This window comes from Periplaneta americana, chromosome 10 (assembly GCF_040183065.1).
Source record: "Periplaneta americana isolate PAMFEO1 chromosome 10, P.americana_PAMFEO1_priV1, whole genome shotgun sequence".
Taxonomy (NCBI): Eukaryota; Metazoa; Arthropoda; class Insecta; order Blattodea; family Blattidae; genus Periplaneta; species Periplaneta americana.
Genome location: NC_091126.1, coordinates 180,595,606 through 180,614,158, shown reverse-complemented (window position 1 = coordinate 180,614,158; position 18,553 = coordinate 180,595,606). Strand labels below are relative to the sequence as shown.

At 36.8% G+C, this 18,553-nt stretch overlaps 1 protein-coding gene across 2 annotated transcripts; it reads left to right on the top strand.

Moving 5' to 3' along the window:
* Nucleotides 1-5,566: 5,566 nt before the first annotated feature.
* On the top strand, nt 5,567-16,610 carry LOC138707354 (mucin-2-like). Of its 2 annotated transcripts, none has more exons than XM_069836637.1 (3): nt 5,567-5,959; nt 8,792-10,472; nt 16,435-16,585. In XM_069836637.1, exons 1-3 carry the CDS (start codon nt 5,902-5,904, stop codon nt 16,496-16,498), a joined length of 1,803 nt encoding a protein of 600 aa, XP_069692738.1. In that variant the 5' UTR covers nt 5,567-5,901; the 3' UTR covers nt 16,499-16,585. The 2 variants fall into 2 exon arrangements, with proteins under 2 accessions (XP_069692738.1, XP_069692737.1); XM_069836636.1 differs by having other exon boundaries at nt 5,570-5,959; nt 8,792-10,468; nt 16,435-16,610.
* Nucleotides 16,611-18,553: the final 1,943 nt, after the last annotated feature.

The following is an 18,553-nucleotide window of genomic DNA, read 5'->3' as shown; positions in this document are numbered from 1 at the left end:
GAGCTCTATCAGGCACAGGTTTCCCCATTTTTGTAATACATCCACGTTATGAGATCCTCAGTGGTGTGCCCGCCATTAGAAAACAATCCTTCCAAAGGAGACCCTGCTAAAGAATGTTCTCACCTTAAAATCTAGAACCCTCAGTGTCAATGGCAGCATGATAACCATCAGCCAATCCTCTAGTGTAAAAAGTTGCCTTAGCTTAGTAGAGCACTCCTATTCTTACAGGTATTCACTCTAGTCTCTAACTCCTGTTAAATGGACTCGGAAGGAAGTTTAATCTCACAGTCTTAACACTTTACACAATACAGATAACTTTATGCGAACGTCTCTCAGCCAATGAACAAGCATATTGATATTCAATTGACCAATAAGAATCGCACTACACTGATAGTCAAAAGCGCGGTGCTAAAAACTATTATTTGATACTATTTTATCCTACGTTCCTTTGTTTCATTGCAAGGACCTTTCTATTCCTTTCATCTTTGATTTCGATTCGATTTATTTAACCTGTAGAGGATTTAACACTAACGAACACCGAAAGAAATAAATGAGGGCAAACGCTGAGCTCCAGCGTACGGATTGCTGCGGCAGCAAACGCGGGTATCCCGCGATAGCCGAGAGTGAAAGGAAAGCTGAGATGGGAGAGGAGAAGCGGGCAATCCATAAACTATTTTTTTTTTTACCGAAAATGAGTTTACAATGAAATTTATATTTTGAAATGCAAGTAAATATAAACTTATTTTACAGTCAAGTTTTATGATGATGATATAACTCAAATGTTTACCACGAATTTGATATTTGCAGGAGGCTGGTGTGTATTTATAATATCTACGTCAGAAAACGTATTTTAATCCATTCATACCGTAGGAACCAGTTGTTTGCATAGGAATTATCTAGTCCAATTTCACAGCGCAAAATAGATTCCACTGGTAATTAAATTTTCCATTAAACTCATGTTTCTCGAGACCACAGGTCGAGAAATAATTATGCCATGGCAAGACACATTCGTTAAGTTCAATTAAATTAACGGAAAACTCTCAGCACTTGTAGATAACGGAGAAACATTAACTGTATTCCTCTTGCTGGTCGGAATAATTGGACATATGATGATTTAATTCTGTTGGCTATCGTCCTGAAAATGCAGCCGGAAACGATTTCTGAAAATTGAGAAACCTTCTACATCGCTATGTGATCCGTACACCAAATAATCATTAAACACATTCATGACACACTAAATCTGAAGCGGTGTTAGTAAACTAAGTCCGCGTGCTTTTCCCACAGTGTGCAAAAACGCAAATCTAGATGGACAAAATAACTTCTCTGGATTTCAACGGATTCTTATGAAACTTTGTACAGATCTTATATGTAGCACATATTTTTGTATACAAAGTCAGATTACGTTTGAGTAATATTAACTATGCCTTTATAGGGGGTGATTTTAGAAAAATTAGTAACTTCCCTCCTATCTAACAGATTTTTATGAAACATTGTATGAAAGTTACAGGTAGCATATATTTTTTCTGTACAAAGTCTGATTACATCTGTATGCTACCTATAGGCCTAATTGTTGTACAAAGTTTCATAAAAAATATACTATACAGGAGCAAAGTTATCAATTTTGTCTGAATTCACCACTATAAAGGGGAAGTCCCTCTTATAGAAACATAATCAGGCTTCGTAGACAAAAAATATATGCTACCTGTAGCTTCTGCATAATGTTTCATAAAAATCTATTAGATGGGAGAGAATTTATTGATTATATCAAAGTGCACCCGCTATAAAGGGGTAGTTTTCTTGTGTAAACGTAACCAGAGTTTGTACACAAAAAATATATGCTACCTGTAAAGCTGTACAAAGTTTTATAAACATCTGTTAGAATGCAGAGAAGTTATTAATTTTGTTGAACTACTAGATTTGCGTTTTGATCCACGCTGAGTTTGTTAAGTTAGATAAAAAGTTGTCCAATGGATTTTTAACCTGATGTTCGATGTCATGTGAATAATTTTACAGGCATAAACACTCACACAGTGATTAAAAACTTCCTTATTCCATCAAGCTAACCGTGAAACAGTTGCCGCCGCGTTACCCTATGCCCCACCAGTGAAAATATTAAATTACTGAAAAATCGTAAGAACGCGCAAACTTTAAAACAAGGATTCAACACTCTAAATGACGCTGTAATAAATAGTAAAAGAATTGTTGTAACCGGACGTGGCCGACTATACTAAAACTCACATTGTATTTGGAGAATTACAAAAAATATATATTTTTCAATTTAATATTTAAACCGTACTCTAAGAAAAAAAATACTTTACTAACGTGTAATTGAAGTTACATTATTAAGAACATACTACATGTCTCACAACACAATAAATCACTAGCAATTGCCACTTATTCAGCCACATAATAAGTCTTTCTGTCTGCGACTGAACCGGACCGAGATGTGTTAAAATAATCTCGTTGTTCACACCTTTCTAAATATAGCTTGCTGTTATTAAAACAGTAAAACCTATTTCTCACAGCAGAAAATTATGTAAATCAAATGCAGGAATAAATATACACATGGGTAAACCCCGTCCAGAACAGAGAAGAAAAAAACTGGCACACAGGTATACTATAGCATCTTCTCATTCATCAGATTTTAATAACGCAAGCAATATTTCACCCAACAAAAACATTACCGGCACTCAGCTACACATCAACAGAGTTTCCAAAAACCCTTCCAAACAACAGATCGAAATTCTGTAGTAGGCCTAGTTAACAAGTAGGATCCTGTTCGAGTTTCCCAACAGAGTGCAGATGTAATATCTAATCCAGGAAATACACAAAATGATCCTATAAGTTTTCATCCAATGAAATAGTGGGAAGAAAAGCTATGCCACATCCAATCTGTAGGAACGAGTGAAGATTCTGAAGCTCTAATGGAAGATGTGAGGCATTTTTTCACACAGCAAATGACTGAATTGCCAGGACCCCAACACCAGCTGTAAAGTAAGTAAATGTAATTATTAAACATTCAATCCACAAAAGAAATTTAAGAGACAGCGAATGAAAAATGGGCAAAAATATGAGTATGAACTAACCCAGTATCAATTTTACAATCAAAGACGTAAAGTAGCAAGAAAATTTTACATAATTTAAATCACAAAGCTACGTGAAAAATCTCGACACGTCTGATAACTGAACATGTGTTTAGTACTACAAATAATAGCTCCCCTCTTTCTGATGAGGGTGAAGATTCCATAAAATTTCCTGAAGATATAGTGATTACTGAGGATGATATTCATAAAGCGTTATTTGGTATTAAAGCTGACACTTCCCCTGGAGCAAATAGAGTAACAGTACGCGTTTAAAGGCATCTCAAACTACCAAATTTCTTACACTGCTTGCAAACACTAAACTTCATTTTAATCATTTTCCAGAATTCATGACATTAGCGCGTACAATTTTAATACATAAAGGAGACGACGAGAATGATTTAAAACATTGGAGGCCAATTAGTATTTACTCTGTCATCCAAAGAGTTATTGAAAGAGCCTTTGATATTAAGCTTCGATCTTACATTGTATTAAATGCTCATCAAAGAGATTTTATTAATATACCTGGCACTCATATCAATGCATCTTAATAAATGGCTGTCTTCAATCATCTAAGCTTAATAAGGACTGCTGTGTCGTGTTTCTGGACGTGTCTGAAGTTTTTGATTCTGTTGGCCATGAACATATTCTTAGAGACCTTAAATCATCTGGCGTTCCGCAGAACCTGTTCAGACTTATTGGTTCCTTATTAACTAGTAATACAATTCAAATAGAAACTAACCACACAGAAACCAAGCCAATAAGGGTAAAAGAGGCGCTGCTCAAGGATCTCCACTGTTTCCAATAATTTTCAATTCGGCACTGAATTGTATTCTAGAAAGTTTAACAGATCATGAAATTAGTAAACAATATGGTTTTACACTTGCCAATGATCTTTAAAATCTAAATGCTTTCGCATTTGCTAATGATTTGGTTCTCGTTGGAAAAGATGAAAAGTCAGCAACAGCGCTCATTGATTTGGCTGAAAGTAAATTAGATGAACTAGGTCTTGAAATTAACACTTTAAAAAGCAAGTGTACAATTCTCGAAAGAGGTATGTTAACTAAAGAAGCTCTCATTTCATTTCATGAATCAGCTACACATAGTAATGATGATAAATGTGAAACAATTATTAGATATCTGGGAGCTGATTTCCGCGACAAAATATACTTAGATAAAAAGAAAATCATAACAAATTCAACACGTGATCTTAACAATTTTACACAAACTCCATTACTGAAACCTGATCAGAAATTGAAGATTGTGAATGTGTGTGTGTATATATATATATATATATATATATATATATATATATATGGCCTGGGCTCATCTATCCTTTGCAATGTGCTCCACTTGATCCGCTCCCTGACAGCTTCCTTAAAGATCTGTATAAAGTAATTAGAAGTGCTGTCAAAGAAATGATATCTCTTTCTGATCATATACCTAACGACATGCTATATTCTTCTAAAAATGTGCGTGGCCTAGGAATTATTAAGGCTGAATGGGAAGCTAATATTCAGCATTTTAACATTTGTAAACGACTCTCACAAGTCAGTGATGATCATCTCCTTCTTGTCAGGGATCTTGAAGAGGAGAAGAAAACTGCTCTCAAGTGCCTGAAAATTCCTCAAGCCAGAATAACATCTCGAACTACTGGAAGACATCTACGTGATGAATTGCGAAAAAGATCGTTTGAATCCTGGTGTCAGTTATCTCATAAGGGGAAGGGTGTAGTCATCTATGAAGAATATCCAAGAGCCAATTCATGAGTCAGCACCAAAAAGAATTTGTCGTCTTCGGAATATATTAATGCAATCAAGACGTCCTGCACCCTTACTGCAGTGCGCTCCGTTCCTGGCAGAACTTTCAGCACGACTCGTTGCCGTCAACCTGCAACGAGACAGAAACTCTTGGCCACGTGTTGGGCTTTTGTCGGAAAGAAGAGTTATTGCGTAACAACAGGCATCATGGAGTCCGTGGAGCTATCGCCTGTCTTCTTCGGAACAGGGGTTGGGAAGTTCATGAAGAGGTCCGCTGTATTTCTGAAGAAGACTCTCACAGAAGAGCTGATATAATAGCAATAAACAGGCAACAACAAAAAGCTATTATCACAGATCCAAATATACGCATGGAGAGAGATCTAAACCAAGCTCATCAGGTTGATCATGAAAAGAGGGCCATTTATGGACCTTGTATTTCCTACTTTAGTGCCAAGTATAACATCCCTTTCTTCAATTGGTCAGTGACAGGCATGAAAATTTTATATATTTAAGTATGACTATTATTTTTGTCATTGTTTCATTGTGTATTTCACTTCTGGTAGTGTGGAAGAGAAGGCCTCATGGCATTATCTCTACCAGAATAGGCAGGCAGGCAGATAGACAGATAAATAAATAAATAAATAAATAAATAAATAAATAAATAAATAAATAAATAAATAAAGAAATAAAGAAATAAATAAATAATTAGGAACACTTCACGAAAGACAGGGATTCGATCCCAGACTGTTTCTATGAAATTTGTGACACAATTATAGACTTAGTTGGTCCTATAACCGTCCGAAATTTTTCAAGTCTTCAGATTCTTGGTATCTTTTCGCGGAAGCATTCTGAATACATCCTTGACTCTGCGATGCAGCGAGTGGGCGAACTGTGCGCTATCAATAGGTTGAATGTAGCGGCGGCATTGTACAGTGCAGTATCTCCACACGTGACGATCTTCTATCTCTTAACACAACATGACAGCAGTATCTCGCCACGTCACCACCTACTCCAGATGGATATAAACCAAAGGCAGATTCAGCCTCTGAGTAGTGATCGAGATGGCATCTTCATCTATTCGACTGCACACGTTCAGTGTGAATATTCTTTTCGTTCTAGGTATGTACAGTAGCACAATGTCTCGCCCATCACAGCAGTAGCAGTAGTAGTTTTAATTATTCGGGTATGCAATATCGATGCGACATTTGTGGGATTTTGCAACTTATCCCAGAATCGGCATGGAATACGTCACTAGCTGAATAGTTGTTAAGACAAGTTCTGCTTTCCTTACCTCGCCTGCTGATGTAGCGGGTAGACAGCACTCCATGGGTAGTGTTACGAGATGGAAAACATGAAGAGTGTATTTTATCTGATTTTCCACTAAAGAAAAACAGCACTAGTTAACGTGACTCTGACGTGAAGCACAGTTTATGCCTATACCTTGTTGTTCGTACTTCTCTGACGATGCAGTTTGAGCATATCCACACAAAATACGTCTTATGAGTTATGATTGAAAGTTAATAGATTTTGACGTAAAGAAGAGAAAGAGAGAAAAATGAATTCTCCTTCTTTCAGGTAATGTTATCACCCTATCTCTTCCGCCATTTTTAAGCCACCTACGAACATTTTTAAGGAGGGAGATACACCTTTCGCTAGTATAATTTTTACTACATTTCAATTTTCTCCCCTCCGAGTCTATTGGTCCTCTGGAAACAAAATTGGCACGCTTAATATGCATAATGTGTACATCAATAAATAATTTTAATTTTTTGACACCCAATAGCTATTTTTTTTACATTATAAATATTTTCTAGAATTTTGTTTTCAGCCGGGCAGCGTTTAAATGCTAACCCGAAACATCATTAAGAGATCTTAGTGAAACTTTGTATGCATGCCAAGTTCTCTAATGCGAACAACATACAGTAAAATCTTAAAGATAGAATGAATATTTTATTTTTAGATATATTTATCACAATTTTTTGAAAAGAAATTAGTATAAATTGAAATAAAAAAATTATAAATAGTGTTAAAACTAACATGTTACAGATTTTAGTATATTGTAAATATTTTTAAAAATATATTAAGAAATAATTACATGAAATTTCAAATATTTGAATAATTTGTTACTGAAACGCTGTCCGGCTGAAACAAAATCCTATACAAATTATTCCTCATTAAAAAAAAGGAAACGTTAAAATTATTTATTGTTTAATGATAAACTGATAGTTTATATCAAGGATGCCAATATTTCTTTCCAGAGGATCTATAGATTCTGAGCAAAAAATATTAAAATACAGTAAAATTATGCTGGGGTGTGGTGCACTCGCTTTTTAAATTTTCAGCATTTTACTATGTTTAAAATGTTTCTCGCAGAATATTTTTGTCAGGATACACTAAAACTTGGTGAGCATAATTCAATAGGTATAAGAAACGAAAATGATATTGGGTTTTCGTACGAGGTTATTTTTATATGACTTTTGATCTTCCAATAAGGCAAATTACATTTATTTTTAAATAATAAAAAATAAAGAGTCAAGAATTGTTATTTGTTTCAATATTTACCGACATAAAAATCGAATACGATTCTAGTTTCCACATGTGTGGAGAGCATTTAAACAACTTCAAGTTGACGAAGTGAAGACAATTATGCAAAGGACTTGTCAAGGGAAATTAATTATTTATTTAGTAATGTGATTTGCAATTAACTGACCTACACAACTGAAACTTGGTATAGCAAACTGTATCTACGGTATAAGTATGCTCACAAAATATCATAAAAATCGGTTGAAAAATGTAGGAGCTAAACACACTAAAATAATACGAAATATATATACACACAAAACACATCTAAATGCAATTCTCAACACACAACTCAATCTCAGAACACACACACAGTCTTCGACTCTACATTACACTACACAAACATACCCTGACAGGAAACACAAACAAAAGGCGCCAAGACGAGCAACAGCCAGTTTTTAAGATGGCCGATAACAGGCTCAAACATGTTAACCAGATAATGTAAAATTTAACACGAGAAAGACACATAATAGGTTTTTCGAAAGTCAATAATTGATACATATGTAGGCCTACAGTAATACTTGCTGAGAGGTGGTGTTGAAGCAGCTAAATTTGAGTTTCTTCTCGAAATCCATTACATAGCCGCGCCTTTTGATCCGTACAGGATCTTACCCCGCCCCTGCAGCGGACAGCGCAACATACACAAGCAAGACAGAGCCTATTGCTGTCTTCCCCTACTTGAGACCCATGAGTTGTATAAGTGATAACTTATAACTACGATTAAATTATAGTAACACACATGCTATTACACTAAACCTAATTATGAATAATAGGCCTAATACAGAAAAAGGAACTTTCAAAAAGCTGCAAATTCATACACCAACACTATTGCAATGACAAGGAAAATTGAAGTAGGCCCACAAGGAGAAAAACTGTTCCACAGCCCATAATTTATATCAACCACAAATCTTCAAGAGAAGAGAAGCCTTCAACTGGGAGAGCCAAGGTGCACACGTCTGTCCATGCCACTCTGTGGATGTAGGACTGTCACATTTTTACAATGCAAAGTATTTGTACTCTTGATAAAATAATGTGATTTTTATCCTATTCGTCATTAGCAACAACACTTGCAAATCGTCGTCGTTCCTGCAATAACTCCTATGTGCAAAATATAAAAAATTTCAGTAGGAAAAAAACACATTTATTCAATCTATGGCAGCCGTACATATGAGATTGTGATTTCTTACATTTTCGAAAGAAGAAACATAATTAGGCCTACATATAGGAGATTTTATTATTTGTTGTATCACAATTTAAGTTATTTAATAGAGCAAAAATCTGAAAATCGATAAATATGTGAGACAGGAGTTATTGCAGGAACAACCACGATATACTCGATCGATGAATTAACGTTCTGTTTGCATGTTTCAGCAACAACTTTGGCGACTGGAAGTTCAGTCGTATACATACCGAAAGGAAATCATTACTGTTATCATGAGCATGAATTGGGGACCGCCCATCTAAAACAAGAATCTTCAAGGACAAATACTGTGACCTCCACTGAAACAACCATTAGCCCTACTACAACCAAAACTTCCTCTACAACCACCACTACCCCCACAATAACCATTAATACCTCTACAACCACCACTACCCCCACAACAAACATTACCCCTACTACAACAATCACCAACACAACCACCACTACCCCTATTACATCAACCACCACTACTCCTATTATAACAACCACTACCCCTACCACAACCATCAAATCCCCTACAAATACCACATCGTCTACAACAACTACCACATCCGCTACAACAACCACCATTACCCCTATTACAACAATCGCATCCCCTACAACTACCACATCCGCTACAACCACCACTACCCTTAGACCAACCACTACTGCATCTACAACTATCACTACTTCTATACCAAACACTACTACGTCCACATCAACAACCAATTTCACTATATTTACAACGCCCATTGCAACCACATTGCTCACTACATCACGAAGACCTAACAAAGAAGTTTCTATAATATATTTGCCCTGTCACGGGCATACGGAATTATCACTGAACACAAAATCAAAATCGCCTTGGAACATTGGAAACACTGGCCACAGTCCCAACTTTCATAGCTCCGCGAAAACCCCTCAGTACTACACCGAATTTGATACCCATACTCATTCTCCAAGCGATGTATTTAATCAAAATTTTAAAAGCGAAAGCTCTACCGAAATTCAATATATTACCTCCCATAAAGCCTCCATAAGTGAAATTTCTAGCCAAAATTCAAATAACACGCCTAATCAAAACCAGGAAAATGAGTATCCTGCTGTGAAGAATAAGGATAATGTTATTCCTAGTAAACATGTCAAAAGCGAAATCTCCACTCCAAGCTCACATAACACAAACTCAATATATCCAACTCCTCCACCAAACCTTAATGTCCTTACAAAAAATTCCAAAAGTGAAAGCCCAACTAATACCCCTAACGAAAGCTCAAAAAATCAGATTCCTTTTCTAAACTCCACTAATACCCCCAGTGAAACTGAAATATATGGAGCGACTCCTGAGTCCTCAAATGAAAGTGTTAGTCCGGCCCTACCCACTGCATCAAACGCAAGTGACCAGACCCCAATTTCAACCAGCAAAATCTCCTCCCCACCAAATGTCGTAGGGAACAGCTCGCTGCGCACCACTCTGTTCCACGAACACCGCACCCAGCCCAACAAAGTGTATCCATGTCATCGTGCAGTCAGCACGCAAGAAGCCACGACCACAACCCCGCAACCTGTGTACAGATGTCCGTTCGCCACTGAGACTACCCACAAAAATGGAAACGCTACACAAATCACTATCCCAAAAACAGATGCTACGACACCAAAATCCGAGTCAATCACACCACAATCCCAACGCACTACCTCTTCTATCACGTCTCTGCCCCTCTGGTCCAAGCAGACCAATGTAACGACCAGACAAACATGTCCGGGTAACTGCATCGAGATCTACGACCCCGTCTGCGGAGTTTTCATTTACGAAACCAGGACCTTCGCCAATATCTGCTACCTGAACCAGTTTCTATGCAGAACCTCCTTCAGTAAGTACGTCATTTTATTATGCATATATTCTTTGATAAATATAAGACTTGATACAAGCTCATTAATGAGGAAAGTCAATACACTCATAAGGTCATTCGTGCGCCGTAGCTCACAGTAAGAATTTTATGCTGGGGGTAATTGAGCTAGCTAGCCGCAAGTGGACACATAGCGAGGGAGGAAAGCTTCGCAGTCCACTTTCTTCTTCAACTTACGCGCAACTAGGTTTCACGAAATAACGTAATGCCTATAGAATGCTTTCATTGAAAACGCTGTTCATTCGAAGAACATGGGTCCAATTTTGAATGATTATGGGTATTTTGTAAACTTTGAAATAAAGTCAGTTAATTTACACTACGACACAAAATCTGAAATGAAAATGCATTAATACATCACAATTGGGAAGACTCAGAACGCGTAAGTAGTAGTTATAAACATGCAGCGAAACTTAGTGCCCGATGGGAGGGAGACAGGTGGTTTCAGGTTAACTGTGTTTATAGAGTCCTTCTACTGTGTGCAATACAAGCCAGCGTGGGTCGTGCTCCGTTGTTGTTGTTGTTCTTCTTCTTCTTAAGACTGCGTCACCGCGAATAACTTGCAGCGATTTATCTGTACAATATTTGCTGGGTTGAATGATTCATTTAAATTTACAAACTATGAATATGATTCATGCAGCTCGTATTTTTCATTTTGTGAATCGGTAATTTTTGACACGGTTCAATAATTATTATATTTCAGTCTTAAAGTCCAAACTGAAATGGTTAAATAATTTCCCTATGGATTCTCCTACATTACCAGAGATTACTGTATTCATTCTACACTTCAGGTCAGTTACTTTAGGTCTCCCGATCCTATGCAAATTTTAAATCATTTTTATTAATATACAATAATTTGAAAAATACTGAAAATCAGCTTGAAAATATAAACAAGACTTTTTAGGTACATGGGCTGAATAGTTCAGCACGATGGATCAGTGATTTTAACGAAATTATTTGCTTTATGAATAAGCATGTCAAATAAAAATAGTAATATTTTAATATAAGTAGTATAACACGCGTGCAATAGTATTTATGATTACAAATGTTAATACTGTACATCGATGGCCTAGATCTAATACCACGTAAGTGATTTTTCCAAAATTTTCAGGAGACATAAAACTGTAGTATTCTTACTGATTATTGTGCTTTTTAATGTTTGAAAGTGATACAATGTATAAATTTAATAATAAGCAGTTTTATGTCTCTCCTGAAATTAAAAAAAAAATCACAAACGTGGTATTAGATCTAGGTCATCGATATATTAAACCAGCCACTCGGAGCATACTTCTGAAGCCAAGTCGTCCTCCTTTCAAGAGGAATATTTGCATTCAAAAACGTTTTCGTCGTAACTATGTGGCTTTTTCCGGCGATCGAACAAACAATCGACTGATGTTTGTCTTTCAGGAGCTGCACTTTTTTCTTTAATGCGCACATGCTCCTTATTTTAAACAATGTCTAGACACAGTGTCTTGTTTCTCCCCATTCACTCGCACATTATATTAGTCTCGGACACATAGAGACCATCAATAGCAAATTCTTTAGCTCTGGAATGAAGTATAACTATCGACGTTTGACCCTCTTTTACAACTGAATATTGAAAAAAGTTGCTAAAAAAGCAACACCCCTATGGCCTTACTATAACACCAGCAAACAAAAGAAAAGTTACAGATGAACAGTACCTTTTCTCCTCTGCAAAGTATTTCAAAGTTGGGTGATCTCTTAATCTCTTTTGGAATGTGTTTTCCAAATTCTAGTTTTCAGCTTGTGAGAAGAGTGGATGTTATGTTCACAAATTAAGGGTGTTTAAACGGCGCATCAAATGTTTAAAAACGTAATAAAATGCGAAGTTTTAATAAATTTCGCTTTGTTTCGCCGAAATAATTTCTTTCGCTCTAAAACACATCTATCGAGAAAATTCGCCATAAAAATATTGCCATTTTCCCTATTGTTACACGAAGAACAACTCTCTTTTCAATCAACGATTTGTCGCTTTTATCGCCAATGAGAAAAGCTGTGGTCTCCACTGCTGACCATGACTACTACCGCTCTAGTAAACAAATCCGTACCTATAGTAAAGGAGCAGCAAACCTGTTTCATCGGGCACTAATCTTCGCTGCGTGGTTATAAAGAAATTACTCGAGTATACGCCTGATTCACAACCGAGCGCGAAGTGTAGGCTGCTGAATCAGATGGCGGTACTTTGGAAATCTAATGTAAACATAGATTTCTATCTCGAGACCATAATTTGAGCCTACGCATGTAACTGAGAAATTATAATCTGTAATCTGTAATCTATGTATTGACAAGTTGTTAGTTTCTTAATTTTATTCAGAATATTACGTAATATGCGTATCTGAAGTACACCAGGCATGTGAAATTCTCATTTTCTTGTGAAAATTGCAAAATTTTTCAGTTAAGGTCAGAACTGCGCAGACGGAAGAGGGAAAGCTGAACTGCACTGATTACGAGAGCGAAGGTACCAGTAATCAAACAGTGGTGGACTCATTGTCACGGTAGGACATGATAAATAATTTCGGTTGTCTGCAGCCACAGATCACTGCTCCCGCTCCACTTATTTAGGCACTGAGCGAGAAGAAAAGTAGTCCTGTAACTCTACGGAACTAAATGGGATGATAAAATGCATGGCGTATCAGCAAGTAAACAAATACAACGCGCGGGGCAATAACAATAGGCACCATGCAAATGATAAGGAAAGTTTAAAAAATGAATATCAATCACTCATCCATTCATTCGTTCGTTCGTTCGTTCGTTCGTTCATTCATTCATTCATTCATTCATTCATTCATTCTCAGTGTTCTGCCTAAGGGCATATCTTTCATTGCAAACCCAACATTCTCCAATCTTTCCTACTGTCTGCCTTCTTCTTAGTCTCCGCATATGATCTATATATCTTAATCTCCTCCATCATCTGATACCTTCTTCTGCCCGGAAATTTTCTTCCGTTCACCATAATACCAGCGTATCCTTCATCAGGCAGTTTCTGCTCAGCCAGTGGGCCAGCCAATTTATATTTCTCTTCCTGATCATTGCCGAATTAGCGACAGTCTACTCTATTTTGTATTATGATACTTCTAATTTTAATATCATTGGGCTATAGTGAAGTTCACAGATTTTGCAATTGTCTGCTAAAAATTAAATTTATTTGTGCTTGGAAAGATTGTAATATAACATATTCAAAGAGAGTAGAAGGTTCACCCGGAGGATGAGGGATGTAAGTGGTTCTGAAACTTTGGAGGAAGACATTTTTCGCACACGGTTGACAAACTAAAAAGAAAAAGACTTTCGCTAACTATTCTTATAACCAATTTTTAGCATTTTTCAGGGAAGATGCGCAAAATTGTATCTGTGTTTTGAAGTTTGATAATAGTAATAATAATAATATTACTAAATTCAATATTTTGAAATTAAAGGACGAGAAAGCTAAGCAAAATTATCAGGTCGAAATTTCGAATAGGTTTGCCACTTTAGAAAGTTCCGACGAAGTTGAGAAAGAATTAGATGTTAATAGCGTGTGGGAAAATATCAGAGATAGTATCAAAATTGCAGCTGAGCAGAGCATAGGTTATTATGAAACTAGGAAAAAGAAACCGTGGTTTGATGAAGATTGTTGCATGGTAGTAGAAAGAAGGAAACAGGCAAAATTGAAATTCTTACAGGATCAAGTTGAGGAGAAAAGAGATAATTATTTCAATGAAAGACGGGAAGCAAGTCGTACACTTAGGAATAAAAAGAGAGGTTACTTGAAGGAAAAACTGAATGAGGTAGAAACAAATAGTAAGAATAAAAACATTCGAGATTTATATAAGGGTATAAAGGAATTTAAGAACGGATATCAGCCAAGGGTAAACGTGATCAAGGATGAGAATGGTGACTTGCTTGCAGACTCTCCATCAATCCTAAACAGATGGAAAAACTATTTTGCGCAACTACTAAATGTACATAGGCCAAATAGAAATGATCGGGACGAAATTGAAATACAATCTGCTGAGCCATTTATACCCGAACCCACGCTTTCAGAAGTCGAAATTGCGATAGAAAATCTGAAAAAGTACAAGTCTCCAGGTATCGATCAAATTCCAGCAGAATTAATACAAGAGGGTGGGAGTGCATTATATAACGAAATTTATAAACTTGTACTTGCTATTTGGGAAAAGGAAATTGTACCAGAACAATGGAAGGAGTCCATAATTGTACCTATTTTTAAAAAGGGGGACAAAACCAACTGTGGTAACTTTCGAGGAATATCACTTTTGTTGACGTCGTACAAAATTTTGTCCAATATTCTTTTGAGAAGATTAACTCCGTACGTAGATGAAATTATTGGGGATCATCAGTGCGGTTTTCGGCGTAATAGATCGACTATTGATCAGATTTTTTGTATTCGACAGATAATGGAGAAAAAATGGGAGTATAAGAGTACAGTACATCAGTTATTCATAGATTTCAAAAAGGCTTATGACTCTGTTAAGAGGGAAGCATTATATGATATTCTTATTGAATTTGGTATTCCCAAGAAACTAGTTCGATTAATTAAAATGTGTCTCAGTGAAACATACAGCAGAGTCCGTATAGGTCATTTTCTATCTGATGCTTTTCCAATTCACTGCGGGCTAAAGCAGGGAGATGCACTATCACCTTTACTTTTTAACTTTGCTCTAGAATATGCCATTAGGAAAGTTCAGGATAACAGGCAGGGTTTGGAATTGAACGGGTTACATCAGCTTCTTGTCTATGCGGATGACGTGAATATGTTAGGAGAAAATACACAAACGATTAGGGAAAACACGGAAATTTTACTTGAAGCAAGTAGAGCGATCGGTTTGGAAGTAAATCCCGAAAAGACAAAGTATATGACTATGTCTCGTGACCAGAATATTGTACGAAATGGAAATATAAAAATTGGAGATTTATCCTTCGAAGAGGTGGAAAAATTCAAATATCTTGGAGCAACAGTAACAAATATAAATGACACTCGGGAGGAAATTAAACGCAGAATAAATATGGGAAATGCGTGTTATTATTCGGTTGAGAAGCTCTTATCATCCAGTCTGCTGTCGAAAAACCTGAAAGTTAGAATTTATAAAACAGTTATATTACCGGTTGTTCTTTATGGTTGTGAAACTTGGACTCTCACTCTGAGAGAGGAACATAGGTTCAGGGTGTTTGAGAATAAGGTGCTAAGGAAAATATTTGGGGCTAAGCGGGATGAAGTTACAGGAGAATGGAGAAATTTACACAACACAGAACTGCACGCATTGTATTCTTCACCTGACATAATTAGGAACATTAAATCCAGACGTTTGAGATGGGCAGGGCATGTAGCACGTATGGGCGAATCCAGAAATGCATATAGAGTGTTAGTTGGGAGACCGGAGGGAAAAAGACCTTTAGGGAGGCCGAGACGTAGATGGGAGGATAATATTAAAATGGATTTGAGGGAGGTGGGGTGTGATGATAGAGACTGGATTAATCTTCCACAGGATAGGGACCGCTGGCGGGCTTATGTGAGGGCGGCAATGAACCTTCGGGTTCCTTAAAAGCCATAAGTAAGTAAGTAAGTAAGTAAGTAAGTAATAATAATAATAATAATAATATAATTTTGTTTTGTGACGGTAAGGTAACGGGGATAAATATTTACTACAAATAGTCGCTTGTTGAGATCAATCATTGAGGAAAACGACAGATTGAGAGCAAAAACAAAAAAATAAAAACCCTTTACAGCAGACTCCAGCGTTGAAAATGGACACACCTCTACCCCTATTTAAGGCTTATGAAATGAGTACTATCTCAAATTATTCTCATAGAAAATATCAGGAAAATATATATTTAACTTCTTTGTCGGTTTTATTTCAGTTTCGAGTTTATACTAGTATAACATTACTCAGTTACTTCTTTAATAATTGTTGCAGAACTGTTGGCCAGTTACGAAGGAGAATGCAGAAATCCAGACGTCAAACAGTATCCTCTGCCTAAAGTCTAGTCGTCAATGTTCTCCGTTTACATTAGCAGGCGAAGACCAAATGTCACAGCTCATTATTAAAATGAAAACCGAAAATCTTAAAGAATATTTATATTTATTTAGAATAAAATTATAAATAATTTGTATTATAAACAAATAAAATTATGTAAAAATTTTACATAAAAAGTATACATAAGCAACGGAATTACAGATCCTTCAGGAGTGGAGTGCTTATATCGGATGTTTCATAAACTGAACACGGCAAGAATGTGCGTGTTCTTATACTTGATGTACCAGAATCAATGTCATACTGCTCGCATTGTTCTATGGCTTTTGGCGCTTCTTCTGAGTAGCTAAACGAAAAGTTTTGAAGGTTTCGGACACAATGATTACTGGTTCAGACAGTCCGAGGATGGTTGCATGCACTTCAGGCCATGCCGTGCCTTACAATCCCAGGATCCTCAGCCACTTACCATTCATTCCTATACGCCTGTCTACATCGGAGACACGCACCCATTTCTAACTATTGCAGAGTAAGGGGAAGATGGAGTGTGTTGGTACTGTATATTGAAATAGGAAAACGGGAGTACCCCGAGAATTCCATCTGAACCTCTGCTTTATCCGATACAAATTCCAGCACGACGAGACCGCTACCGCAGAAGGACAGACGCGACAATTAGGCCTAGAAGCACACAGGAAACTGAAAAATGTCACGTAGAGATTATCCAGTTGCGTTAGCCACCTATCGTGATACAACAAAATACATAAATACAACTTAAACAGTGCAACGCTAAGAGAGAAAATCGATGAATTTCTGACAAATTTCTACAGGGCGACCACAAGTCTACAGTCGAAAGCAATGCGAACGTCTGTTGTCGCACTGACAATTAAATTCTGTGTGATGAATCTTGTCTCGCTGTGAAAAGAGAGAGAAAGGAGATATGTCTTACTTTGTCTGTGTTGTTATTGTGATGGGGCGGAGTGAAGCGATGCCAGTGGCGGAAGGGACTAGTTGATACATTCTGTAGCGCAAAACAAAGTAACAAAATATCTCTCTTCGTACTGAATAGTTCCGTCACTGAAACTGAGTTCCCGTAGCCTGTACAATAAGAAGATTTTGAAAGAAATTCTGAAAATTTACAACCCTCCTATGATCTCCACCCTCATTTGAAGGGACTTCGTTTTATTGCTACTGAGACAAGATAAACCTTACCAGGTATAACATAGGATTGAGCACAGTCATGAGGGCTGAAAGCGGCCCATGAAGATGAGTGTGACGGCGAAATGAAGACGACAATAAATGACTTCAGTGATATGAAGAAAACACCCGGAACAACTTCAATCAGGGAATCAGCCCCAAACCGGGATTTGAACCGGGACTAGCTACTTTGTAGTCAGACGTCTAGTGAATAGTGTACTACCCGTTTCAGCTCACGTTACCGGTGGCATCTTCATGAACTGATTACTAATCACACATTGCAGAGTCGCCGTAGAACAGTTTATCTGTCATCTGTGGGCCAGCAGGCCTTGGCTGCGGTTGTCTTCAGTGTTCATAATTTGTTCAGGGATTTTATATTTTATTATTGATTAATTTAGTTATAACAGAAAATGTACTGTGTATTGAATTAAGTTTAGTTTAATTTTAATACAACCAAATTTGTAATATAATTTACAATGTGAGTGTGAAATATTGTCACGCAGAACATAATGTGGAACTGAGAGTGGAAATGTGACAAAATATGGAAACTGCTCCAAAGGAGGAACCATCGCCTAAAGTTAAAATTTATCAAAGGAGGATGAAATTTTGTAGAGATGAAGAAAAGAGAGGCCTCTTCCTCCATTGAAAAAGATGTAGAAAGAGCATAAAAATCAGTTTGTAATTTTTAAGGTACTACCAGTATATAGAAGCATTAGCATTACATTTAAATAAAATACAATACGTATTATTGTACAATGCGAAAGGCTTCAAAGAAACCTGTTCGTCTTAATGCAACCGGCTGCATTCTTGCTTCAAATAATATCGCCTTCGTGTAAAGCAGCTTTAGTATTCTTTGGTCCATACACTCTAT

Coding starts and splice junctions, on each gene's coding strand:
- LOC138707354 (XM_069836636.1), top strand. CDS start 5,902: ATGGCATCTTCATCTATTCGACTGCACACGTTCAGTGTGAATATTCTT. Junction 5,960..8,791: donor GAATATTCTTTTCGTTCTAG/GTATGTACAGTA, acceptor TGCATGTTTCAG/CAACAACTTTGGCGACTGGA. Junction 10,469..16,434: donor TCTATGCAGAACCTCCTTCA/GTAAGTACGTCA, acceptor TAATTGTTGCAG/AACTGTTGGCCAGTTACGAA.